The 27,311-nt window shown below is 44.1% G+C and overlaps 1 protein-coding gene across 1 annotated transcript in view; it reads right to left on the reverse strand.

Annotated features, from left to right (window-relative positions):
- LOC122793961 overlaps positions 1-27,311 on the reverse strand; it is a gene marked incomplete at its 3' end in the record, with an annotated part of 2,396,194 nt that overhangs the window by 462,046 nt on the left and 1,906,837 nt on the right. Inside the window, 1 exon segment of the mRNA XM_044062016.1 lies at positions 3,907-4,007. Coding sequence (XP_043917951.1) covers positions 3,907-4,007 — 101 coding nt within the window.

A 27,311-nucleotide genomic window follows, 5' to 3' on the forward strand; every position in this document is an offset into this window, starting at 1 on the left:
CTGGCAGTTTTGGACCGAAGCAGTCTGTCTTTATCCTTACGTTTTTTCGGAATGTCGGTAGTCGGATGGCTTACCGAAGTCGTTCCTGGACAGTTATACAGAGAACCAAAATAATTTGCTGCAAAAATAGACCGATTAATAGTTCTGGGGTTGAATAAAGCACAAAACCGACAGCGAGGGACATCGTGGTCTGGGCCTAAGCAAGGAATGCAGTACGAATAAATATCTTTGAGGTATTTGCTTTCCACAGGTAAGACAATTGTTAACTTTTACTGACATCGGTTAAGAGCAAGAAAAAGAATCCCCAACGGGGTACTTAGCTTTTTTTTTTTTTTTTGAAGACTTCGGTTCTGAAACTCGAAAACGAAAATTTCAGGAGTCTGCTGACTGGCACTTGCGAATTGCTTCTGCTTCATGCACCGCGCAAGAAAGACTGATGTAATGGCATCTGCTGCATGTTTTATACCACTGACGACCTGACATCATGGAAGAAGAGACAGCATCCGATGAATGAATCCAAGACTTTGATATTCAGGCCGGCTGAGGGCTACCTGCAGGCAGATAACCCAAATGTAATGACTGCAACAGTGAAACATGAAGAACATTGTGTAACCCACACAGTGTACCTGAAGGTCAAGATTCAACCTCAAGACTTCTGCAATGTCAAACAGAAATTTTAACCACTGAGCCAGTAGGTCATCCCTTTCTCCTATGAGTGATGTCTGAGTCATAGTGCTAACATTTCTTTCATGTTTGATAATGTTCTGGTGAGCTCCAGAAGCACCGATTTGTAATCAAAAGAATTTAGTGTAAACCATGGATGCAGGAGGACAGCCTTGAGTGACTTTCACCTGAATCAGAGATGTCCTTCATGGCCCCAGTTGACAACCCCAGGGGCATTTGTCTCTGTTCCAAATCAAGGAAGACACCCAAGAAACTAACTGCTCATTACCAATCAAAGTAAAGGAAGAGCCACTGCTATGGTGAAAAGCTGCCAGGATGGCTAAGTGTTTACGGCTGGGATAGGGGCGGGTTGTGGACACCTTAGAAGAAAATATCAGAGAATGACATGTCGGCACTCCATTTCAACAATGAAATATATTCTTTTAGCTCTTTTAATGACAGATTACCAATGGAGGCTTGACATGACAGAAGAAAACTCATCACTATCTTAAGACCAAGAAGCCTTCTTGAACTAGCATCAATAGTGCTCCCCACATGAACAATCATCATGATAATGGCAGTTCTCACAATGGTGCTCATCAAGGAAAGGCAAGAACTTAAGTCACCACCTCAGACAAAGATTATTCACAAAGTTATTCCTGGACATCCTTCACTTTTCTGTAGAGTAGTGGAATTAAAGGATTTACAAATGAAGCAGCCTTCCTTCATATGTTCCTCTCCAGAGGATACACGCAGATCTGGTGTTGAGCACCTGAAAGGCAATCTTTTGGTTCAGCCTTACTTCAAGTCTCAAGCTCAAACAAAAGAACTTGATATGAATAAACAGACAAATTAAATGTATTTTAATATACCCACTAAACTAAAACTTCTTAATTTTTTGAACTTTCCTCAGGAAAACAGAAATTATATTACTTCCCTTATCCAACTAATGGGCAAATTAAAGCAGTTATGTTATTTAATTCCTGCCTGCCACCACTTAAGTGAATGTACTGTACTGTGAAAACACCTCAGTCCCAGAAGGTTAAACAGTGTTCACACCTAACAGTGTTCACACCTGGAGCACTTATAAATGGACAAAAGTGGTATGAAATAACTTTAAACAAAGAATAAAATAATACATTTAATTAAAAAAAAATTAATCTGTACAAATTAGTTTTACATTTAAAAGTTCAACTATGGCACATAACCAGTATATAAAGTTGCAAAGTAAAGTGTGAGATGTACCAAAGTGCTCAAGGCATACTACAACCAAAATCCGGAAAAAATAAGCAAGGATCTTTATACACTACAAACAATGCCAAGAGTGTTAGTGAGTTAAAAACAAATAAAACCGCATTCAACCTTACAACAGCAGAAGGATGGGAAGAATTTGATTTCCCCTCCTTTTTCATGCATTCTTTCTGCTTCAGTAAAAAATGGAGGGTGAGCACAAGGTGTGGCAAACAAACAAGACAGCGAGAGCCCTAACTGGTGCACATAATCCTGCCTGCAAGCCCAAATGTCCATCCTGAAATACCTCCTACCTGTGGAAAGAAATGCAGCATAAGGGCCATCAGTCTTACACGACACAAAGTGCAACTCCTTTACAGAAAACAGAATAAACAAAAGACATAGCTGATGGCCAAGGAAGACAGAATAAGGTCAGCCACTGAGGTTTAAAACAGGAAATGCGGGGCTAAACAATTCACACAGGTAGTCCAACACTGTAGGCACATCAGCTTGAAGACAAAAATGATTTCTAACATCAAAATACAAAGTTCTAACTGGACAAAGGTGAAGTTGAGAAAACTATAGCCAGGAAGTCAAAATTCAGGGCAAATTGTTATGTAAACAAGACCCTATCATGAATGACATCACAAGATTCCCAAGGAATCATAAGACTATTTAAGACGGGAAGAAGCATCACCTCAGCATGAACATGAACATCCTTCCTGAGAAACTGCTGTACAGACCCAGATGTGAACTTTAGTAGGAGTGAGAACCATGACTACTTTTGGACAAGTAGAAGTGATTACCGTTTACATCCTTTCCTATTTTCCTTTCAGAAGGATACAGGTAAAATCTACTTGAGAGAAATAATGTATCCCCCACATTTCACACAACCTGCTTTACCTTCAGGAACTGTCTTATTAATGTAGATAATGTAACTGCACAAACAAATGAAATGCTTCATAAAATCATACTGCAACATATCAGCAGCTAGAAAATTTACCAGAAATGGCAAGTTCTTCATAAAAATTCAACCAGTGAGCCTACCAAAAGTTTTAATGGTTCAGAAAAAGCTAGAAAGATTGTGCTCCTTTTCCCTTCCTAAAGGCAGAGTTGGGCATCCAGGATAGCCTAATGAGCTAAGACAGATAGAGACATACTCAATGCTATAAGCTGAGAGCTAGTGGGGATCCCACTAGTCAGGACTAAAAGGTACAACTTCCAAGCGAGACAGTAATATGTACATAATAAAAACATCTGCTAAAAACCCTGCCGCTACAGCATGGAAGAATGAAGCCGTGACTATGACCCAGAAGACCTACACAGTATTACTGGCTACAGTACTGGGGAAAAAGGTGGCAGTGACTAACTGATATCACCTCACAAATTCTGAGGGAAGGAAGATAATTTGGCTCACTGCAATGCCATCTACTGAAAAGAAAGGTGCTTAGCATGCAGCACAAACAGGGTGAGTGTTTGGGGATTTGCCAAGCTATGTTCTCACGGTATCTTTCATACAGCATTTACAGTAAACTGCATACTCACAAGAGAAAGCAATGCAGACCTTGCATCAACTACAACACATCAGATGCTTTGGGGTGGGTTAGGGAGGGGATACAAACAAAGCTCCCTCCAGATGTCTGCTTAGATGACAGCTTCACCTACCTGGCTCTCACCCCAAGAGGGTTGACAAGCAAAAGGGTACATGCAGACAAAAAGAAAAAAAAAAAAAGCTGCAGAGATATAGAGGTGTATGTACTTCAGATGGTTCCACGAAGTAAGGACAATACAGACTAAAATAAGAAGCAATTGATCAATCAGGTGGGCCTGTGGCTCTAATTACTTAACAAAATCAATTTCAAGTCAGGAAACAGCAATATACGGACATGCTCACAGTACACTTTTCCAGACATCAAACACAATGAAAATTTAACTTCTCAATGTCAAGCAATCAGTACTATTACATATAAACTAAGAACGTTATTATCCAAAAAGTACAAAAAGACAACTCACCAAGATCTCCTGGCATAAGACTTAATGGAGAGGCCACTCCTGGTATTACAGGATTCCACAATAGAACACAAGGTTCAACTACATGCTGTAAGACATCCATTCTGTAAAGACGGCAAAAATATTTACATGTTATAAAATGCAGAATTAGACAATAAAATCCAGGACAAGCAGCTACACTAAGAATACATTTGATTACACAATGGTTTTGATGACAAACACATCAAACCAAAGAATTTTTCCAACACTTGACTATGCTGCATGCAATACAGGACGCTGTAAAAGTTATCCTTTTAACTGCACATGTGCGCCAAACAATGCACTTTTAGGGAATGGTATAGACAATGGAAGGATACTACAAACAGCCAAATTACAAAAAAAAAAAAAAAAAAAAAAAAAAGAAATATTTTCTGAAAATATAATTTAATAAAAACTAAAGTTACGCAGTTATGTACTTACCATAATGATAGATTTGGTTGTCTGCTTCCGTCTGGTTCAAACTGTGGGTTATTGGATAAGACTTGGAACTAATGCCAACCAACCTCCAAGACTTCAGCTCGACGAGCTCCACCTCCTGTACCCATTACCCATGCTTCACAAGAGATATCTCAGATCTAATTTGCCCCTTTCTCTACTAAGACTCAAACCTGGACTCTTGGGAGAAACTAAGCTATAGTGGAGAACTGTAAGAAGGGGAAGAATCTAAGTATAGCATGGATTGACTACAAAAAAGCATTTGACAGTATCCCTCATTCATAGATGAGTGTGCTTAATGTGCAAGATACACCCTACAATGATTGACTATATTACAGTAACCATGAAACAGTGGCAGACCACTTTGCAATTAAGCCATGACAAAGGATAGATTATCATCCCAAGGATACAAATTCAAAAGGAGATATTCCAGGGTGAGACTCTTGTCACCGTTGCTATTCTGCCTTGCCATTAATCCATTACGTTGTTTGCTTAACACCTTAGGCCCATGGCTACAATTTGACTTCTAGAAAACAACAAAGTCTAATGACGTATCTTCTCTTTGTCGATGATTTAAAACTGCACAGCTCATCAGACGAGGAACTGAAAGCACAGCTGCAGGTTGTAAAAACTTTTTCAGATGATACTGGAATGTCATTTGGCCGTGATAAATGTGCAAAAGCAACCTTTAAAAAAGGAAAACTGCGGCACAAGAAAAACATCAGTTTGGGACAAGAATGTGATATAAAAGAACTTGAGCAAGAGGGAGTGTATAAATACTTGGGAACTGATGAAGGATCAGCAATAAAACATTAACAAATGTGAATAAAGCTCAGTAAGGAGTAGTTTAGAACACTTTTACCTTTAGACAGCACTGACATCTAGGAACAAGATCCAAGCCATAAACCAATTTGCTGTTCCTGTCCCAACTTATAGTTTTGTAGTGATTGACTGGCCCCAAAAAGTGTTGGACAGTTTGGATATTAAAACAAGACGATGCTTCACGCTCACCAAATGATTTATAAAAACCAATGTAGACCAAGATTATATATTCCCCGTTCCAAAGGAGGAATGGGCCTCCCTGAAATTGACTACATGTACAGATCTGCAATTGTGGGACTCCACACACATCTACTCACCTCAAGATCCAAATGTAGTGAAAGTTGTGAAAAGTACAGTTTTGTACCTACCATAAATGTAGATGTCCGAGAGGAATGCATCTGCAGTCCTTACAAATGGGTTGTCCTGTCGTCAGGCAGCCCTTCGGTCGGCCGGATTCCAAAGTCTGGGTCTGGCTTCGGCTGGTGTCGCACTTCACCCGACGTCATAGCTGCAGTTATTCGGGTATAAAGGCATCAGCCGACGCCATTTTCCTCAGTGTTTCTTGCCCCAGATGCCAGGTGCCCTCCTGGAAGGCTAAATTTGGATAAATGCCAATGATTCCAAATAATAGAGAGTAAACACAAAAATAAGCATGTATGTACATATATACAAACAAATACACCATAATAGATCCCCCCCAAGCTAGCTGAAGGCTGGCAAATACCCTAGGAGTACCTCAGAGGGGAAGGAGGGTGGGTAATCCTGACTGCAGATGCATTCCTCTCGGACATCTACATTTATGGTAGGTACAAAACTGTACTATGTCCTTCAAGGATGCATCTGCAGTCCTTACAAATGGGTAGAATACCATAGCTAAACAAGGGGAGGAGGAAGAGTAGTGATTATGGTGTAGCTAGGATCCCTTGCAAAACAGCAGTGGCAAAACCTGCTCGGGATCTAGAGTATAAAGGCAAATTGTAATGCTTGGCAAATGTATGCACGGAGGTCCAAGTAGCAGCCTCTATAATGTCCTTGGTAGCCACTCCTCGTAAGAAAGCTGTGGTAGTGGCTGTAGCTCTTGTGGAGTGAGGCCTGATGTTTTCTGGAGTTTTCTTTCCATGGAAGGAGTAACAAAATCTAATGCAATTTCCTATCCATTTGGAGATTGTCTGTTTTGAAATTGGTTTTCCTTCCTTTCCTGTGGCATATGCTACCAGTAGCTGGTCAGTTTTTCTATTGGACTTAGTCCTGTCCAGGTAGTAGCGTAACTGCCTGTGTACATCCAAGGTATGCAAAAGCCTTTCTCCCCTGTTCTGTGGGTTTGGGAAGAATGTAGGTAGGTGAATAGCCTGGTTTAATGACACTCTGGATACCACCTTAGGCATAAATGTAGGATTTGTTCTCAGACACTCTATCTTGATGGAAGATCAGGAAGGGTTGTACTGCCATTAGTGCCTGTAGTTCAGAGATCCTTCTTGCTGAGGTTATTGCCAGCAGAAAAGCAGTCTTCCATGATAAGTATTGTAATTCTGCTGTTGCTGCTGGTTCGAAGGGAGGAAGTGTTAATTTCTCTAGCACAAAGTTCAAGTCCCATGCTGGCAATGGTGGTTTTCTGGGAGGTTTCACATTTTTAATTCCTCTTAGAAACTGTCTGAGCAGGGGATGAGAAAAGACAGGAGGATCCAAGCTATACTGTGCTGAAATAGCTGATGCATGTATCTTGATGGAAGAGTAGGACAGGCCTGTGTGGAAGAGCTCTGCCAAGTACTCCAGGATGTTGGCCATGTTTACTAGAGTCACATCTTCTCCCTTTGCAGTACTCCAAATGAAATATCTTTCCATTTTGCAGCATAATTCTTTCTTGTTGAAGGTCTGCGTGCCTCCAGGATTATGTCTTTAACCCTTTGGGATAAGTTTGGGTTAATTGCTGTTATGTAATGTTCCAAGCAGTTAGCTGCAGTGTTTTCAGGTTTGGATGCAGGATGCTGTAATTGTTCTGTGTTAACAATAATGGGATCAGGGGTAGTGTCCATATTTGTTCCCGAGACATTGCCCTCAGCAATGGGTACCGATGTTGTCTTGGCCAGTCTGGAGCTATCAGAATGATCCTGGGACGGTCCTCTTTGATCTTCAGAAGCACCTTGTGCATCAAAGGAAGTGGTGGGAATGCGTATGCTGTCAGGTTTTTCCAACTGAAAGAGAGGGAGTCCACCTTCCAAGCAAGTGGGTGGTACGTCCTCGTGCAGAATTTCTTTAGCTGGTGATTGACCGGAGATGCAAACAAGTCTATTTGTGGTAATCCCCATTCCCTTTGATGGCTTTGAAGATGTCCGGATGAAGCATCCATTCGTGGGCATCTGTGGTTGTTCTGCTTAATATGTCTGCTAGAATGTTTTCTTTTCCTGGTACAAAGATTGCTTGTAACTGAATGTTGTAGATCAGGGCCACATCCCATAGGTCCAGTGCCAGCCGGCATAGAGGATATGAATGGGTGCCCCCCTGTTTGTTGATGTACCACATAACTGTGGTGTTGTCTGTCCTTATCATCAACTGGCCTTCTTGGAGAAATGGTCTGAATGACTGGATTGCCAATTTTACTGCCAGCATTTCCTTTAGATTTATGTGTAGGCGCAGCTGTTCTTGAGTCCATAAGCCTTGTATGCACTTGCCCTGCATGTGTGCTCCCCAACCGAGGTCCGAGGCATCTGTCGTGATGGTTTGGCTTGGTTGGCTGTTGCAGAAGGGTAGTCCTGGGTTTGATTGACAGGCCTGAGCCCACCATAGGAACTCTTGTTTCAGGCATGGGATTATTGGAATTTTGGTTTCTAGGCTGTGCTTGTGCTGGGACCACAAATTCCTTAGGTACCACTGTAGCTTTCTCATATGCAGCCTGGCATGAGGGACCAGGATTATGCAGGATGCCATGAAGCCTAGAGCTTGCAGTACTTTTCTTGCAGTTAGGTGGTTCTGCTTTGTTAATGCCAAGTAGAGAGGTAGTTGTTCTTTCTTTTCTGCAGTTAGGAATGCCATTTGTTTTGTTGTGTCCAGCTCTGCACCCAGAAAGGTTATTCTTTGGGATGGAATCAGCCTTGACTTTTTTATATTGACTGTATATCCCAAGGCTTGCAACAGGTAAATGACTTTTTGTAAGTCTTCTGCTAGTTTGCTTTTGTTGTCCGCTTGTAACAGGCAGTCGTCCAGGTAGGGATAAATTTGGATTCCCTGAAGCCTGCAATGAGCAATTACTGATGCCAGGCATTTCGTGAACACTCTGGGCGCAGTAGATAAGCCAAAGGGCAATGCTGAAAATTGATAATGCTCTGATCCTGCAAGAAATCTGAGGTATCTTCTGCAAATTGGTCTTATGGGGACGCGCAGGTATGCCTCCTTGAGATCTAGAGTTACCAGCCAAGACTCCTTGCCCAGCATGGGAAGAAGCTGCTGTAGGGTCAGCATTTTGAATTTTGGAACAATAATGAATGGGTTTAAAGCGGACAGGTCTAGAATGGGTCTCCATTTGTTTTCTTTTCTTGGTACCAGGAAGAGTCTGGAGTAAAATCCCTTTCCTTGCTCCATAGGTGGTACCCTTTCCACAGCTCTCATTCTTAATAGCTGAGATATTTGTTTTAGAGCTTTTGTCCTTTGAGAAGGTGGTAGGTTTGGCATTCCTCTGTTCCCTGGTAGAGTATGGAAATGGAACCTGTACCCTTGGTCTATAGTTTGCAAAATCCATTTTTCCCTTGTTATGCAGTGCCAGTTTTTTGAGAATAATGTTAGTTTTCCGCCTAAGGGTGCTTCTAGTTGTTCCCTGGTAGGCGGTGCCACTGTCAAGTCACTGTGATTGAGTTGTTGTAGTGGTGGTGGCTGCGTCTGTGCCTCGCTGGTTGTTACCTTGCCATTGGCGTCCCCTGTAGGCACCCCTGGATTGGTTTCTGCCTCTTGAACGCCTATTCCTGCCTCTCTGGGCCTTAGAGGAGTCTGGAAAGGACCAATTTTTGGAGGGCCAGTTCCTGCTAAACCTTGGAGGTTGAACCTGTAAAAAATCTTTCACCGTTTGTACAGATTTTGCCTTTTCTTCCATCTTTTTTAGCACCTGTTGAGCAGGGGACCCAAATAAATTGACCTTGTCCATGGGTGCATCCAAAAGCTTTGATTTGACATGGTCTGGTAATGCCTGTTCTTTCAACCATGCATGTCTCCTGATAACTGTGCCAGTCATGGCTGATCTAAAGGAAGCCTCCAGTGCATCATAGCCGCATTTTAAAGAATGGTTACTAACCTGCTGTATGTTATGTACCATTTCCTGAACATATTTCTTATCTAAAGATTCTTCAGAGGAAAGCTTTTTAGTTAACTGGTCAAGCATAAACTCTTGATATTGAATCATATGAAATTGGCAGTTCAAAGCCCTAGCTGACAAGGTAGCAGAAGTGTAAACTTTTTTACCCCATCTCTCTAAGGACCTGGATTCCCTTTCAGAGGGGGGGGTTTTAGTAGAAGTAGCAGCTACAGCTTTAGGGCCCTGAGCGATGGTCTCTGGATCTGCCAAGGGAGCCTTGTGTAAATGATGGTGAGTGTCCGGGACCCTGTAGAACCGATCGAGCTTAGCAGGAGCCGGAGGTAAAGAATCAGGAGCAGTGCAAGCATCATTAAATGCATCATCTACAACAGAAAGAACTGGAGGTATAGCCAAAGGCCTATGTTGTGGCAAATGTAGAAAGGTTCTAAGCCTTTTTCTGGAGTCTGAAAAATCTTGGCCCTGCCACTGAAATTGTTCCCTCATAGCATGCAATGTTTCCCCAAAGGAAAATTCCTCAGGTGGAGAGGCTGAAGGAATGGACTCTTCAGCATCAGAGTCTTCGTAAGGAGAATAAGGAGCCTCAGGAAGTTCTGAATGTTCTGATTCATCAGAAGAACCATCAGAGGATACTGGTTCAGGGGGCTCTGCTCTAGGTCTCTTTTCTGGGGGAGGGAGAGAGGACCTGTCTGGAAGGGGCTGGGAACCACGAATTAAAGAAATTAAATCCTCAGCCAAGGATAGCATATGAGAGCTAGTGCTGGGCCTGTGTGGGGGTGGTTTGGCAGGCACAGATTTTGAAGCTTTGGCTGCTTTGGCCCTGGCAAAGGCCTTAATAGACATGGCTGCAGGAGGCCTAGCAGCTCCACGTGCAGGGGTTGAAATATCCAGGGGAATTGTGTCTGATAAATCCTGGGAAACCGCAACAGAAGGCTGATTTTCAGAAGCAGATTCTACCAGGTTAGAAGAGGCCTCGGTAGAAGGCATGGTTTCAGCTGGAGAAAGAACCACTTGCTCGGTTTCGGCCGAAACAGAGACACTCGCGGTTTGCTTAATCGCGGTTTCGGCCGAAACCGCGGACCGCGAGTGTCGGTCCTTTTCTTTTCGTTTTTTTGGCAATTTGCGCTGTCGGAGGATCCGACGGCATAATGTAGGCAAAATCAGAGCCGAAAATTTGTTCAGCAAACTCCGACCGATGTCTGAGCGTCCGTCGGTTAAAAGAAGAGCAGGCTAGACAAGCTGCTACGTCGTGGTCTGGGCCTAAGCAATGTATACAGTAGGAGTGGAAATCTTTATGAGGTATTTGTTTCCCACAGGATAAACAGTTATTAACTTTCTCTGACATCGGCTGAGGCAAGAAAGAGTCCCCAACGGGGTACTTAGCTTTTAGAAGTCTTCGAAGTAGTATTCGGGTAGTAATCTCTGGATCTGACCGACCGGCACTTGCGAACAGCTTCTGCTTCGGGCGCCACGCGGCAAGAAAGACTGAGGAAAATGGCGTCGGCTGATGCCTTTATACCCGAATAACTGCAGCTATGACGTCGGGTGAAGTGCGACACCAGCCGAAGCCAGACCCAGACTTTGGAATCCGGCCGACCGAAGGGCTGCCTGACGACAGGACAACCCATTTGTAAGGACTGCAGATGCATCCTTGAAGGACATCACGAGGAGAATAAATCTAAGATGACATCTCTGCTTAATTTAGCAGACACATATAGACGTCAAGCAGGAAAGGAAATCAAACCAGAAGTAGATAAAAAACAGGCAGCAAATGAATGTGCTAAAAAACAAAAGAATGAGAAGGCAAAAAAATGTGGAAAAAAACAAATATAGTTGCAAGTATAGAAAAAGTACAGTTTTGTACCTACCATAAATGTAGATGTCCGATAGATATGCAACTGCAGTCCTGACATATGGGTTGTCCTGCCTCAGGCAGCCCTTCGGTCGGCCGGATTCCAAAGTCTAGGTCCGGCGTCGGCTGATGTCGCCTCTTCCCCGATGTCAGAGCGGCTGGGGTATAAAAGCATCAGCCGATGCCATCTTCAGTGTTTCTTGCCCCAGATGCCAGATGCCCTCCAAGGAAGGCTAAATTTAGAGAATGGATAAAAATTCCAGACATGCACAACAGTAATAAACAGATACACCATAACAGATATCCCCAGCTAATTTGAAAAAGGGGGAGTGGACCCAAAAAAGAGAATTACAGAGGGGTAGGAGGGAGGGAAAACCTGACTGCATTTGCATATCTATCGGACATCTACATTTATGGTAGGTACAAAACTGTACTATGTCCTTCAAGAATGCAACTGCAGTCCTGACATATGGGTTGAATACCATAGCCAAGCTGGGGGTGGTAGGATCTAAGAAAGGGATGGTGTAGCTAAAATGCCCTGCAGGACTGCCGAAGCAAAGCCTGCTCGTGATCTGGAGTATAAAGGCAGGTTGTAGTGGTTGGTAAATGTATGCACGGAGCTCCATGTAGCAGCCTCTAGAATGTCCTTTGTAGCCACTCCTCTTAGAAAGGCTGTGGATGTGGCTATAGCTCTGGTGGAGTGTGGCCTAATATTGGCTGGCACACCTTTTCCATGGAAAGAGTAACAGAATCTGATGCAGTGTCCAATCCATTTTGAAATTGTTTGTTTGGAGATTGCCTTTCCTTGCACTCCAGCAGCATAGGCTACAAATAGTTGATCAGACTTTCTGGTGGTCTTTGTTCTGTCCAAGTAGTAGCGTAATTGTCTGTGTATGTCCAAAGTGTGCAGCAACTTTTCCCCCTTATTTTGAGGATTGGGAAAGAAAGTAGGCAGGTGAATTGCTTGATTTAGAGACACCCTGGATATCACTTTTGGCATGAATGAAGGATTGGTTCTTAGAGAAACTCTGTCCTGATGAAAAATGAGAAAGGGAGGTACTGCCATGAGGGCCTGCATCTCCGAGACTCTTCTTGCTGAGGTAATTGCCAATAGGAAAACCGTTTTCCAGGAGAGAAATTGCATTTCTGAAGATGCTGCTGGTTCAAAAGGAGGAAGAGTTAATATTTCCAAGACGAAATTGAGGTCCGATGCAGGTATTGGTGGTTTTCTGGGAGGTTTGATATTCTTTATCCCTCTTAGCAAGGGATGCGAAAACACAGGTAGGTCACAGTTGTATTTTGCTGAGATTGCTGAAGCGTGAATTTTTATGGAAGAATATGAGAGGCCACTATGAAACATTTCTGCCAAGTAGTCTAATATCTGTGGTATGCTCATTACTGATGCATCCTGACCCTTGTTGGCATTCCAGATGATGAATCTCTTCCACTTGGCTGAATAGGTTTTTCTGGTGGAAGGTCTGCGCGCTTCCAGCAAGATTTCTTGTACTTTTTTGGAAAGAGAGATATGGGTGAAAGTCATGGAACCCTCCAAGCTGTCAGCTGCAATGTTTGCAGGTTTTGATGAGCAGTCCTGTAATTGTGCTGAGTTAGAAGCAGAGGCCATTGAGGCAAGGGCCACGGTTTGGTGCGAGTTATGCTCAGTAGCAATGGATACCAGTGCTGCCTTGGCCAGTCTGGAGCTATCAAAATTCCTTTTGGTTGTTCTGCTTTGATCTTCAGTAACACCTTGGTCAGTAATGGTAGAGGAGGGAATGCATAAACTGTTAGGGAATTCCAGCTGAAGGAGAGAGCATCCGTTCTCCAGGCTAGAGGATGGTGCGTCCTTGAACAGAACTTCTCCAGGTGATGATTAAGGTGAGAAGCAAAGAGATCTATGTCCGGTCTTCCCCATGCACTTGTTATTTGTGAGAAAATGTGTGGATGCAGCCTCCATTCATGCGGATCCAAGAAATTTCTGCTCAGCCTGTCCGCCAGAACATTGTCCTCGCCTGGAACAAACTGGGATTGCAAGTGGATGTTCAGATTCAGGGACTTTTCCCAAAGAGTCATTGTTAGCCTGCAGAGGGGGTAAGAGTGAGTGCCTCCCTGCTTGTTTATATACCACATGACAGTGGTGTTGTCTGTCCTTATTAGCAGATGACCTTGTTGAAGGGATTTCCCGAAGGCCTCGATTGCATGTATCACTGCCAACATCTCTTTTTGATTTATGTGCAGATGCATTTCCCTGGGAGTCCATTGCCCTTGAATGCATCTGCCCTCCATGTGCGCCCCCCCATCCATGATCTGAGGCGTCTGTTGTAATGATTTGACTTGCTAGAGGTTTGGTGAAAGACATGCCTTTGTTTAAATGACTTGCTTGAGCCCACCACAAAAATTCCCTTTGCAGGCATGGAATGAGTGGTATTACGTCTTCTAGATTGTGGCTGTGTTGAGACCATAAGCTTTTTAGGTACCATTGTAACTTTCTCATGTGTAGTCTTGCCAGAGGTACCAGAAGAATGCAAGATGCCATGAACCCCAGGGCCTGCAGGATTTTCCTTGCAGTCAGCTGGGTGAGCTTTGCTAGGCTTTTGAAGTAATCTGGTAAATGTTCTTGTTTCTCCTCTGTGAGGAAAGCCATTTGTGATTGTGTTTCCAATTTGGCACCTAGAAAAATAATCTGTTGGGATGGCAGTAGTCTTGATTTTTGAATGTTGACTGTGTATCCCAAAGCCTGTAGTAATTGAATGACATAGTCCAAGTTTCTTATCAAGGTTTCTTTGCTGTCTGCTTGTATACGGCAGTCGTCCAGGTAAGGGTATATTTGAATCCCCTGGAGCCTGCAATGTGCAACTACTGATGCCAGGCATTTCGTGAATACTCTGGGCACAGTAGATACGCCAAACGGCAATGCTGAGAATTGATAATGCTCTGACCCTGCAAGAAATCTGAGGTATCTTCTGCAACTGTGTCTGATTGGGACATGCAGGTATGCCTCCTTGAGGTCCAGAGTAACCAGCCAAGACCCCTTGCCCAGCATGGGAATGAATTGCTGTAAAGTCAGCATTTTGAATTTTGGCACAATGAGAAAAGTGTTTAGAGCGGACAAGTCCAGTATAGGTCTCCATCGCTTTTCTTTTCTTGGAACAAGGAACAGTCTTGAATAGAATCCCTGACCTTGTTCCTGAGGAGGAACCTTTTCTATTGCTTTTATTTGTAACAGCTTTGAAACTTGTATGAGTGCCTCTGCCCTTTGATTTTGTGGCAGATTTGGCATGCCTTGTCTCGTTGGTAAGGTGTGGAAGTGGAACCTGTAACCTTTGTCTACTATGTCCAGAATCCATTTGTCCTTGGTTAAAATGTGCCAGTTCTTTGAGAATAAGGATAATTTTCTGCCTAGAGGTACTTCTCTTTGAGCCTTGGTCGGCAGAGTGAAAGTCAAGTCATTGTGATTGTCCCTGTGGTGCAGCTGAACTCCCTGCGCCACTTCTCTGATTTGGTGGTTGCCATTGGCGGCCCCTGTAGGAGCCTCGGTATTGCCCTCTACCTCAAGCACGCCTGTTTTTTCCCCTTTGAAACTTGTCAGTGTCTGGAAAGGACCAATTCTCTGAAGGCCAATTCCTGCTGAATCTGGGTGGCTGAACCTGGAGGAAATCCTTGACTGTCTGTACTGATTTAGTCTTTTCCTCAATAGACTTCAACACATCCTGTGCATTAGCACCAAAAAGCTTCTGTTTTTCCAGAGGTGCATCTAGGAGCTTTACTTTAACATGGTCTGGCAGTGGCTGTTCTTTCAGCCAAGCATGTCTACGTATAACGGCCCCTGTCATAGCTGCCCTACATGAAGCTTCCAATGCATCATAACAACACTGAAGAAAATGATTGCTAACCTGCTGAGTGTTATGAACCAAATCCTGCAATGCCTTTCTATCTATAGGCTCAGGAGAGGCTAACTTTTCTGCAAATCATCCATTAAGTAATCCTGGTACTGAAACATATGAAAAAGACAGTTAAGTGACCTCATGGCAAGGGTGGAAGAGGTGTAAACTTTTTTGCCCCATCTCTCCAGGGACCTTGATTCCCTGTCTGCGGGCAAAGGGTTTTTGGCCAAGGAAGTAGCCACTCCTTTGGGCCCCTGAGAAATAGTTTCTAGATCCACAGAGTGGGCCTTAAAGAGATGCTTATGAGTTTCAGGAACCCTGTAATATCTGTCTGGCTTGACAGGAGCAGGAGGGAGAGAATCAGGGGAAGCACTGGAGTCTGAGTATACATCATCCAAGACATCCAACACTGGAGGAATAGCTAATGGTCTGTGCTGGGGTAACTTAAGGAAGGTACGTAGCCTTTTCCTGGAATCAGAAAATTCCTGACCCTGCCACTGAAAATGTTCTCTCATGGAGTGGAGAACTTCTCCGAAAGAAATATCCTCTGGAGGAGAGGCAGAAGGAATTGATTCCTCAGCATCAGAGTCCTTGTAGGCCTGGAAGGATTCTTCCTGGGTATCTGAGTGCTCTGAATCCCTAGAGGCTTCATCCGAAGAGAGGGTATCTGTCTGCTCAGTCCTAGGCCTTTTATCTGCAGGAGGCTGAGAACCCCTGTCTGGATGCGACTGAGAACCTCTGATTAGAGAGATTAGATCTGCAGCTAGGGTCATGATCTGTTTATCAGAAGAGGGGCCCTGGGAAAAAGTTTTAGGAGGATGGGCCTTAGCCTGGCTGGCAGCCTTAGCATGTGTGTAGGCATTGATGGACATGGAGACCGGAGGACTAGCTGCCCCACGTGCAGGAGTAACTTTATCCACTGGTATTGTGTCAGGTAAATCTTGAGCTTTGGTTTCGGGAGGAAAATCAACAACCGGCACCGGGGAACCTCCGGGACCGAAGTACGCGGTAAAGCGGTGTCGTCGGCCTGGAGCGGTAGAATTACCGCCTCCGAAGAGACCGATGCACTCGCGGAAGGCTTAGGTGTGGTATCGGTGGACGACGCGGGCCGAGAATGTCGGTCCCGGTCCTTACGTTTTTTGGAAATATGTGCTGTCGGTTGTTCCGACGGCATGATATAAGCGTAATTTTTGCCAAAAAAGTCTTCGGCAAATTCTGCCTGGCGCCTGAGAGTGCGCTTATTAAAGCAAGCACAGGCAGCATAGGCCGAGATGCTGTGGTCTGGGCCCAGGCAGGGAAGGCAGTAAGAATGGAAGTCCTTATGAGGTATTTGTTTACCACAAGACAAACAATTATTAACCTTTTCAATTTTTTCTGACATCGGCTGAGGCAAGAAAAATGTTCCCCAAAGGGGTACTTAGCTTTTTGATGACTTCGGTAACTGAAAACACAGGAGCTGACCGACCGGCACTTGCGAACTGCTTCTGCTTCGGGCACCGCGCGGCAAGAAAGACTGAAGAACATGGCGTCGGCTGATGCTTTTATATCCCAGCCGCTCTGACGTCGGGGAAGAGGCAACATCAGCCGATGCCGGACCCAGACTTTGGAATCCGGCCGACCGAAGGGCAGCCTGAGGCAGGACAACCCATATGTCAGCACTGCAGTTTCATTCTTGAAGGACATCTTCTGGAAGAGCCTCATAAATTGATCAAGAACGAACACAGGAATGGTTACGGAGAAGTGAATTCACCACTAAAAAAAGAAAGGTTAATATTGGCAGTCCAAGATAGTGGGCTACGTACATGCTGGTTTACGAAGTCCACTGAACATGTGGAAGAAACAGACATATGTAGGTTTTGTAAAACCTAACTACAGTCACTCACCTTGTTGCTGGTTGCGACACACTAATGGCAAAGGGACTGTATACTGAAAGGCATAATAATGTGGAGAGACTGTTACACTGGGGATTGTGCAAACATTATGGTATCGAAGTGGCTGAAAAACACTGGAAAACATGAGCCACAAAGAATTATAGAAAATGATGAAGTTTACATCACATGGATCATCCAATACCAACAGTTGAAAAAATAGATGATAGAAAACTGGATACAGTTGTCCAAGAAAATAAAGTACAGTTGTGTACACTTACCATAAATGTAGATGTTCGAGTGTATTCACTGTTGCAGTCATTACATTTGGGTAATCCTGCGGGCAGGTTGCCCTCAGTCAGCCTGAATTCCAAAGTCTTGGGTCCTGCATCGGCTGTCGTCGTCCCTTCCCTGACGTCAGGTCGCCAGGGGTATAAAAGCAGCAGCCGACACCATTTTCTTTAGTTTTTCTTGCCCCAGATGTCAGGTGCCCCCTCTAAAAGGGTAACCAAAATTTATATCTACATATAAAATTACATGCAGCAATATAAACTTTACCTTCATCCACAAGCAAATACACCACATAGGTTGTATAAATCGGAGAAGGAAAGATAGGTTCCATCAGAAAAATAGGGGGGATGGCGGGTGGGTAACCTGGACTGCAATAGTGAATACACTCAAACATCTACATTTATGGTAAGTGTACACAGCTGTACTATGTTCTTTGTGTTTCACTGCTGCAGTCATTACATTTGGGTAGATTCCCAAAGTTATGGTTGGGAGGCTGGAGCTAAACAGCATTAGGAACAGCATTGAGACCCTGCAGAAATGCAGTGGCAAAGTCTGCCCTGGGTTTAGAGTAGAGTGGCAGATGATAGTGCTTTGTAAAGGTGTGCACTGAACTCCAAGTAGCTGCCTCTAAAATGTCCTTGGTTGGTACTCCTCTGAGAAAGGCTGCTGAAGTGGCTGCAGCTCTGGCGGAATGTGGCCTAATGCCCTTAGGCACTGGCTTGCCATGGTATAAGTAGCAGAAACAAATGCAGCAGCCTGTCCACTTTGAAATAGTCTGCTTTGAGATAGCCTTTCCTTGTGATCCTGCAGCATATGCCACTAGTAATTGCTCTGTCTTTCTGAAAACTTTGGTTCTGTCCAAGTAGAATCTAAGCTGTCTGTGTACGTCCAAAGAATGCAGAATTCTTTCCCCCTTATGTGGATTTGGATAAAAAGTTGGCAGATGAATGGTTTGGTTAAGAGCCACACTGGACACCACTTTAGGCATAAATGTTGGGTTTGCCTTCAGGGAGACCCTGTCCGGATAGAAAATGATAAAAGGTTCCACAGCCACGAGTGCCTGTAGCTCTGAAACTCGTCTTGCAGAAGTTATTGCTAGGAGCAGAGCTGTTTTCCAAGATAAAAACTTTACATCAGCAGTAGCAGCTGGCTCAAAAGGAGGCAGGGTGAGTTTTTCCAAGACATAGTTGAGGTCCCATGCAGGCATTGGTGATCTCCTTGGAGGCCTTACATTTTTGGCTCCTCTGAGGTACTGTTTTAATAAGGGATGAGAAAAGATTGGTGGCTCTGCATTGTAATGAGCCGAAATGGCAGATGCATGAATCTTAATAGATGAGAAAGCTAGGTCTTTTGTCCAGCATCTCAGTTAAGTATTGTAAAATCTGAGGAATATTTGGTACAGCTGTATCTGTTTCCTTGTGCCTGGTTCCAAGCAAAGAATTTCTTCCATTTTCCAGCATAAGATGTTCTAGTACTAGGCCTTCTGGCTTCCAAAATGACATCCATCACAGCTTTGCTGAGAGGTGTGTTTTGTATGACTACATTATCCGCCATGCTGCCAGGTTTAAAGTCCTGAGCTGGCTGTGCAGGATATGATTGTTTTGCTGGGACAGTAAATGCGGTACTTGAGGTAAGGTCCAAGTTGGGCATTGAGACAAGCTCCTTAATATTGGATACCAGTGCTGGCAGCAATCAGTATCATCTTTGGCTTCTCCTGTCTGACCTTTAGGAGTACCTTGGGGAGGACAGGCAGAGGGGGAAAGGCATATACTGATAGGTTTTTCCAGCTAAAGGATAGGACGTCCACTTTCCATGCTTGTCTGTGATAAATCCTTGTGCAGAATCTCTTTAGTTGGTAGTTGTGAGGGGAGGCAAACGGATCTATGTCCGGGCATCCCCATTTCCTTGTTATGCTGAAGACTTGTGGATCCAACTGCCACTCATGGGGATCCATGAGGTTTCTGCTTAGATCGTCTGCCAGAGTATTTTGTCTTCCTCTCAGGAATTGTGCCTGCAGATGTACTTGGTAAGTCAATGCTGTGTCCCACAAAGTCATGGCTAGTCTGCAAAGGGGGTAAGAATGTGTGCCCCCCTGCTTGTTTATATACCACATGACCGTGGTGTTGTCTATCAGTAGTTGTCCTGGACGAAGTAGGTCCTTGAAGGCTTTCAGGGCATTTTGAACAGCTAGCATCTCTTTTTAATTGATATGTAAATGCATTTGGTTTGAGGTCCATGTTCCCTGAATGTATCTTCCTGCCATGTGTGCCCCCCAGGCATAAACTGATGCATCCGTTGTTAGTGTCTGCCTGGCTGGGGGCAATGTGAATGGCTGTCCCCTGTTTTGGTGACAAGTCTTTGCCCACCATCAAAACTCCTGTTGCTAGCAGGGAATGAGACAAGTTATAGTTTCCAGGCTGTGGCAATGTTGAGTCCAAACACTTTTTAGGTACCATTGAAGTTTCCTCATATGCAGTCTTCCATATGGAATTAGTAGGATGCAGGATGCTATGAAGCCCAAAGCCTGCAGAATTTTTCTTGCAGATAACTAGGCCTTTGCTGCTAACATTTTGAAATAGGTAGTCAGTTGCCTTTGTTTGTCTGGCATGAGATAAGCCATCTGGGCAGTTGTATTTAAGCTTGCACCCAGGAATTATATCTCTTGAGAGGGTACTAGTTTTGATTTATTTTCATTGACTGTGTAACCTAGGGCATGCTTGAAGTTTTTTCACAAACGCCAGATGCTGTAGAAGGATGTCCTTGTTCTCTGCTTGAATTAGACAGTCGTCCAAGTAAGGATATATTTGTATTCTGTCTGCAGAATGCAATTACTGGTGCCAGGCACTATGTAAAGACCCTGGGCGCAGTTGATAATCCAAACGGCAGCACAGAAAATTGGTAATGCATTGAGCCAGCCTTGAATCTGAGGTATCTTCTGCATATTTGTCTGATTGGGACCTCCAGGCCTTGTCCTTTCTGGGTACCAAGAACAGCAGAGTAAAATCCTTGTCCCCGCTCTAGCTCTGGTACTTGTGGAAAGGCCCTCATGTCCATGAGGGATGAGACCTGTTTTTGTGCCTCTGCCCATTGATTTTTTGGCAGACCTGGCCAGCCGTTTGCCTTTGGCAGGGTATGGAAATGGAACTTGCAGCCTTGTGACACAATACTTAGAACCCACTTGTCCTGGGTTATAATGTGCCAATTTTGAGAAAAAAGTGCTAATTTTCCCTGTAAGGGTGCTGCCAGGAAATAAGTGCTTGGTGCAAGCAGGGGGAAGTCATTGGTACTGTTTCCTGTAAGGTTGTGATTTGTCTTCTCCACTTTTGGAGGTAGAAGCACCCCATTGCTTTGACCTTTATGAACCCTGCACCTGGAATCTGCCTCTAGGGCGTCTGGGTCTGCCCCTTTGAGGTCTGTCCGACACAGGAAAGGACCAATTTGTTGGCCAGTGTCTACTAAACCTAAATGGCTGTAATTGTAAGAAATCTTTTACCGTTTGCATAGATTTAGCCTTGTCCTCCATTTTCTTTAACACCTCTTCTGCCTTAACACCAAACAAAGTATCATGCTGTAAAGGTGAATCTAATAATTTAACTTTAACATGATCAGGCAGATTTTGTTCCTTTAACCAAGCATGCCATCCAATTATAGAACCTGTAACTGCGGCCCTGCAGGAGGCCTCTAAAGAATCAAAACCACATTGCAAAGTATGCTTTCCAACTTGTTCAGCTGCATGCAATATATCCTGCATTTCCTTGTTTTCTGCACAGAGTTTAACATTTTCTGTTTAAGCAATGCCATGACATGTTGCTGATATTTGAGCATATGAAACTGACAGTTTAAGGCCCTTATAGCCAAGGTAGCAGATGTGTAAACCTTTTTTCCCCATCTATCCAGTTCCCTAGAATCCCCGTCAGAAGGGGTAGGGTTTTTTGCAGCGGAAGCCTCAACTCCCTTCGGACCCTGAGAAATAGTTTCTGGGTCTGCAGCAGGGTTTTTAAAAAGGAATTTATGCGAATCAGGAACCCTGTAATATCTGTCAGGCTTAACAGGAGCTGGAGGTAAGGAGTCAGGGGTAAGGCCAGAAAAACACATCATCTACAATGTCTAACACAGGAGGGATGGCTAGTGGCTTGTACTAAGGTAGTAACAGGAAATCCCCGAGCCTCTTTTTAGATTCTGAAAAATCTTGGCTCTCCCAGTAGAAATGCTCCCTCATGGTATGTAAGAACAGTCCTCAGGAGGAGAAGCTGATGGTAAGGATTCTTCTGCATCAGAATCCTCATAAGGGGGAAAAGAATATTCCTGATCAAAAGAGGAATCAGAAGAAATGGAAACCTGATCTGAAGATTCAGTCAGTCTCTTGCCTAGGCCTCTTATCAAGAGGGGATGGGAACCCCTGATCAAGGTAATCAAGTCTTTGGCCATTTTCAGCATCTGTTTTTTGGGCATGGAGGTCTGTCCACGTGGCTCTTGAGTTTGCTTCTTTGCCTTTGAAGGTGCTTTAGTCTTTGCCTTTGAAGTTGATTTAATATATAGATGTTTGGGTGTGAATACACCCTCAGAAGCCGGTGCATGCTCAGCAGCTCCGGACCCATCTGAAGGATTAGCATCAGAGGCTCCAATACCTTGAGTTTCCAGCGGCATGGCCGACTCCACTTGGGAGTTGGCTGCGGCCTGCGACTCTAAAGTAGCGGTTACCAGGGGCTGCGAAAGTGCCTCACTGAGAACCGGCGACTGGCTTAGGAGAAGCTTTGTCATCGGTTTTGGGCCTCGGCTGTCTTTCTTTTTCTTTGCGTTTTTTGTAAACTCCGGTAGTCGGATGACTTTCCAACAACATTTCTGGATAATTAAACCTGCGTCCAAAGTAGTTTAAAACAAAATCATACCAACACTTAATAGTGCGTTGGTTAAATCTAGCACAAAACTGACAACCCAGGAAGTTATGATCAGGGCCTACGCAAGGAATACAGTAAGAATGAAAGTCCTTATGAGGTATTTGCTTCCCACAAGAAATACAATTATTAACTTTTTCTGGCCGGTTCTGGAGCAAGAAAAAAGTTTCCCCAACAGGGTACTTAGCTTTATAGAAGACTTCGGATCTGAAATTCGAACTCGAAAATCTCAGGAGTCGGCCGACCGGCACTTGTGAACTGCTTCTGCTTCGGGCACCGCGCAGCAAAAAAGACAAAAGAAAATGGTGTCGGCTGCTGCTTTTATACCCCCTGACGACCTGACATCAGGGAAGGGGTGACGACAGCTGACACAGGACCCAATACTTTGGAATTCAGGCCGACTGACGGCAACCTGCCAGCAGGATTACCCAAATGTAATGACTGCAACAGTGAAACACGAAGAACATCACAAAAGTAGCATTGATCATTGAAATCGCCACACCTAGTGACTACAGTGTCTTGTGTACAGAGAGACAAAGTCAGAAAATACCCTGATCTGCAGGCAGAAACGAGAGTCGTGGAAGAAAGATACCCAGACGGTTCCAACAGCAGGAGCGACTGGTCTTATAAAAAAAGAATTTACAATCATATTTAGATATGTTACCAAATCATGTAACACCACATGAATTGCAGGAGTCATTACTGGGTCATTGCTGGTGGTGCAAACAGCACTTTTGGCTAACATCAGTGTGTGAAACAATGCTAATTTCATGAACATTAATCATACTTTGACTTCGTAAAGGGGTCCATTCCAATCATGGAATTAGAAACTGAAAAGACTTGGAGAAATAAAAAACGAGAGAAAAGCCAAAAGGTGAAGGACTTGGAAGAAAAGTGGGCACCCCAGCCAGTCATTCCTGAGGTAACAACATAGCCAAGAAGGTGGAGGGGAAGGCTAAACCAGAGGGAAACAGACAAAGATTTATCATTAAGGTATGTACTTAAGTTTATCTGATGATGTGTTTTCCATTTGGGTTCAACCTGTGGGACAGAGTCACCAGCCATGTAGCACCCTAGGGTAGTCTCATGGAAGAATATTATGTAATACAGTGGTACAAAAAGAAGCTCTGAACCTGGATTGGATATTAAATTTATAGTGGGACACAAAGGTGCGATGACCCACCCAAGTTGGAACCACACGAATGTCATCCCAGGCAGATCTGGAGAAAGACTGTAGAAGTAGCCATAGCTGACAAAAATGCCCTTTGGGTTTCTGAAGTAACGACTTTCCCTTCAAACCATACCCAAAGGAAATACAATCAGAAAGCAATTTAGACAGAGTAACCTTGGACAAAGAAGCAACCAACAGAGAATTTGAGAATGAGACAAACTGACTAGATTTTATAAAGGACCTCGCCCTATCCAAATAAAGCTTCCAATTATCTACAGATAAGACAATGCAGAAGATATTCACCCTATTGGAAAATTTGGGGAAAAAAGGCTGGCACATGAACGGACTGATTAAAATTATTTTCAGATCCCACCTTAGGAAGAAAAGTACACTCGGTCTGAGGGACGCACTGTTCAGGAGGAGGAACAACAGAGGTGGCCTTGTAGCTCTGACACAGCTGGCGGCGGTAAAGATCACGAAGAATTACAAGTTATGTATATAATAAACTTGCATCTGTGCTGCCCATCTTCACTGTTCTTCACAAATGAGTCTGGGATCCAATTCTTGGATCTGACTTGGCCGCATATACAAGACTTTGCATCCAAATCTCAAGCTCCTCCCTGTACTGATAATGCTCTATCCCATACCCAACTCCTCAGATCAAGTTTGCTGCCTTACTCCTCACCATGTTTGAGAGAATAGACAGAAGAAAAGATTGAGGCTCAAACCAGAAATATAAAGGTTACAATATCATCCAAAGACTCCTCTAGGAGTGACAGGACCAGGTGATGGCTGGGTGGGAAGGTTAGGAAGAATGAAAATAGAGAACGCAGATAAGTACATAACTTCTAAACCTGATGTTGTCCTTTTCATTCTTCCTCATGAATAGGTTAGAGTCCCCAGCTACATAGCCCTCGGGAGACCCTCATGAAGGACATGACAGAGCACAATTGAACCAAAGGAAGCTCTGCTTCTGGACACAATGTCTAATTCGCAGTGTGTAACAAAGGTACGAGTCCTTCCACCAAGTGGCTGCAGCACAAATAATGTCAATGGAAGTTCTTGAAGAAAAAGCAGATGGAAGTAGCCAGAGATCTTATGGAGTGAACTTTAGGACAAGGCAATTCCAAACTTTTTTGGTAATAAATCAACAAAATACAAATCGATAATCCCTTACTAATAAAGTTCGGAAAGAAAACCGGTAACTGTACGGACTGATTAACATCAACGTTAGTCTCTTGTAGCCACCTTAAGCAGAAGGAAGGGTTGGGTCAGTAGAGATACCCTATCCTTATGGAAAATAATGTAGGAGCCTTTGCCAACAGGGTTTACAGCTCAGAAATTCTTTTTGTTGAAGTGATAGCAACTAAAAAGATCATTTTTCAAAAAAGAAATTTCATACTGCATTTATCTGCTGGTTCCAAGGGTTTCTGAGTCAACCCCTGAAGGACCACCATTAGATCCCAAGGAGAAGGGTCCTTTACTGGAGATCTAAGGAGGAAAACTCCCTTCACAAAAGCTTTGCATAATCTGGAGGATGCCAGAGAGAATGATTAGTTGCCAGCATGGAAGTTGGAAATGGCTGCCAATGGAAGTTTAACAGAAAATCTAGCCCCTTCCTTAAAAACAGTAGCGAGAATAGAAAGAATGGCCAACATTGGTGCTGAAAAGGGGTTAATATTCGGACTGGAAGCCCAAATAGAAAATCTTTTCCATTCGCTTCTGTAAACCTTCTTGGTGGAGGCCTTCTGGAAGGCCAAGATAATGTCACAAACTGGAGATGAAAGCCTGGACTATAGGAGTGTCACTGGAAGTAAAAAAAAACATGTGGTCAGCTTGAGGGTGTGGAGACTGGAATGCTGAATTTCTGACAGATGAGACAGGAGATCCTGAGTACGTTTTAGTATCAGTGGAGGATATTTCGAGTGAGACCAAAGGAAGAGGGGAAGGGGAACCATACCTATATCAAGGCCAGAAGAGGTCAACAGGGATTACTGAAATAGTCAGCCTGCTTGCTTTCTGTAAAAACTTCAGAATCAGAAAAAGAGGAGGATAGACAAAGAGAAGACCAAGGTGGGGGGGGGGGGCAATAATGAACCAATCCATCCCTCCAAGTCCCCCGGAGGGGGGATCAGATCGAAGTACTTGCTGCACTTGTTGAGGGATGATGCAAACAGGTCACAGCAAGGCTGGCCCCCATGGCTGAAGATCATATTCGCTACTGTTTGTGGACCCACTCATGAGGAATCAGAATGGACCTGTTGAAGTCAGTCTGCCAGCGTGTTGGTTTTCTACAGGCTGTGCGCCGCAATGCGAATGCAGTCTGAAAAGATCGCCCACTGTCAGACACTCATGGCGCCTCTGCACGAGTAGGAACAGGTTTCTCCTTGTCTGTTGATGCACCAGACTACTGACTTATCTGTGTGGACTGCAACAGCCCTCAGAGGGAGGACGTCTTCAAAGGCTTGCAATGTTAGGACTGCTCACAACTCTAGGACGCTGATATGCAAGTTGGTCTCAGAGGGGGACCACGTGCTTTGGACAATCTTTACCAGAAAATGCCAACCCCCATCCCAGTTGGGAAGAGTCAGTGGTCACTGTGGTGGACTGGGGCAGGAAGAGAGAATGGCCTGCCCAGAAAGAGGTAGTCTGACTGGATGCATCAGCGAACATGAGGTTTACAGACTGGAGGGAGTCTTATGGGAAATGACAGAGGTTGGTAAAGAATCGACCACTGTAACGCCAATGTCCACTGAAGGATTTGCACAAAATCTTGCTACAAGAACTAGAAGTATGACAGCTGACATCGACCCAAGGGCTTTTGCAGCACTAGTTTTGCTGGAGGAGATGGATGAGAGCGCATGGCCCGCACCTGAATTCTCAGTGATGTGATGAAGAGGTAGTGATGCCACTGGAATCATAGTATGAGTGCCTATGAATTCTAGAGTCTGTACAAGAGTTAGATTCGATTTAGCATGGTTTACTGAGATGCCCAAAGAGTTGTGAGATCTCAAGGAAGTAATCCCTGGCTAGTAGAAGTTGATGCCTGGCTGGGGCGGAGAGGAGCCAATCGCCGAGACTGGGAAACACCTGGTATCCTTTGAGTATCAAGTGAACTGTCACAACTGCCATGCATTTTGTGAACATCTTGGGGGCTCTTGTGAATCCAAAGGGCAATGTTCTGAATGGACAGTGATGGTCTCCCAGCCGAAAGCGCACATGTCTCCAAGACAGCCTGTCTATTTTGATATGACAGTATGCATCCTGGAGATCTACAGAGCACATCCAATCATCCTTATGCAGAAGAGGCAGGATGGACTGAACCGTAACCATTTGGAACTTTTAACTTCTTTACATACTGGTTCAAATTGCTTAGATCCAAAACTGGTCTCAGGTCTCCTGTTTTCTTTGGCACTAAAAAAAAAAAAAAAAACGGGAATAAGTTCTGAATCCTGTTCAGGTGGGGCCTCCAGGATGACTCTTTTGTAGCAACTTTTCTATTTCTTGAGCTGCGCATTCCGTCTGACTGGGTAGAACACTGGGGAGCTTCTTTCTTTGGACAGGAGGTTGAAGGAAAAAGGTATGTAGTAATCTTGATCCTTTGCACCCATGCATTTGTTGTGATGTTTGTCCAGGCATCTAGGTGCAAATAAAAACAACCCCCAAATGCATCCAGAGATTGACAGTCGGGCAGCACTTCAGGAGTGCTGACAGGGCCTATTAGAGGAACAGTCTCTGAAGCCCTGATTTTGTGGTCCCCCTCTGCCTATGGGGCAATACATTTTCCATTGAAAGCTACTCCTTTGCCTCTAGAGGAAGTGTCTTCGTGTGAGTCCTGAAAACGTCCTTGAGATTTC

The sequence above is a fragment of the Protopterus annectens genome, chromosome 2.part1 (assembly GCF_019279795.1).
Source record: "Protopterus annectens isolate FY-2018-M chromosome 2.part1, PAN1.0, whole genome shotgun sequence".
Classification (NCBI taxonomy): Eukaryota; Metazoa; Chordata; order Ceratodontiformes; family Protopteridae; genus Protopterus; species Protopterus annectens.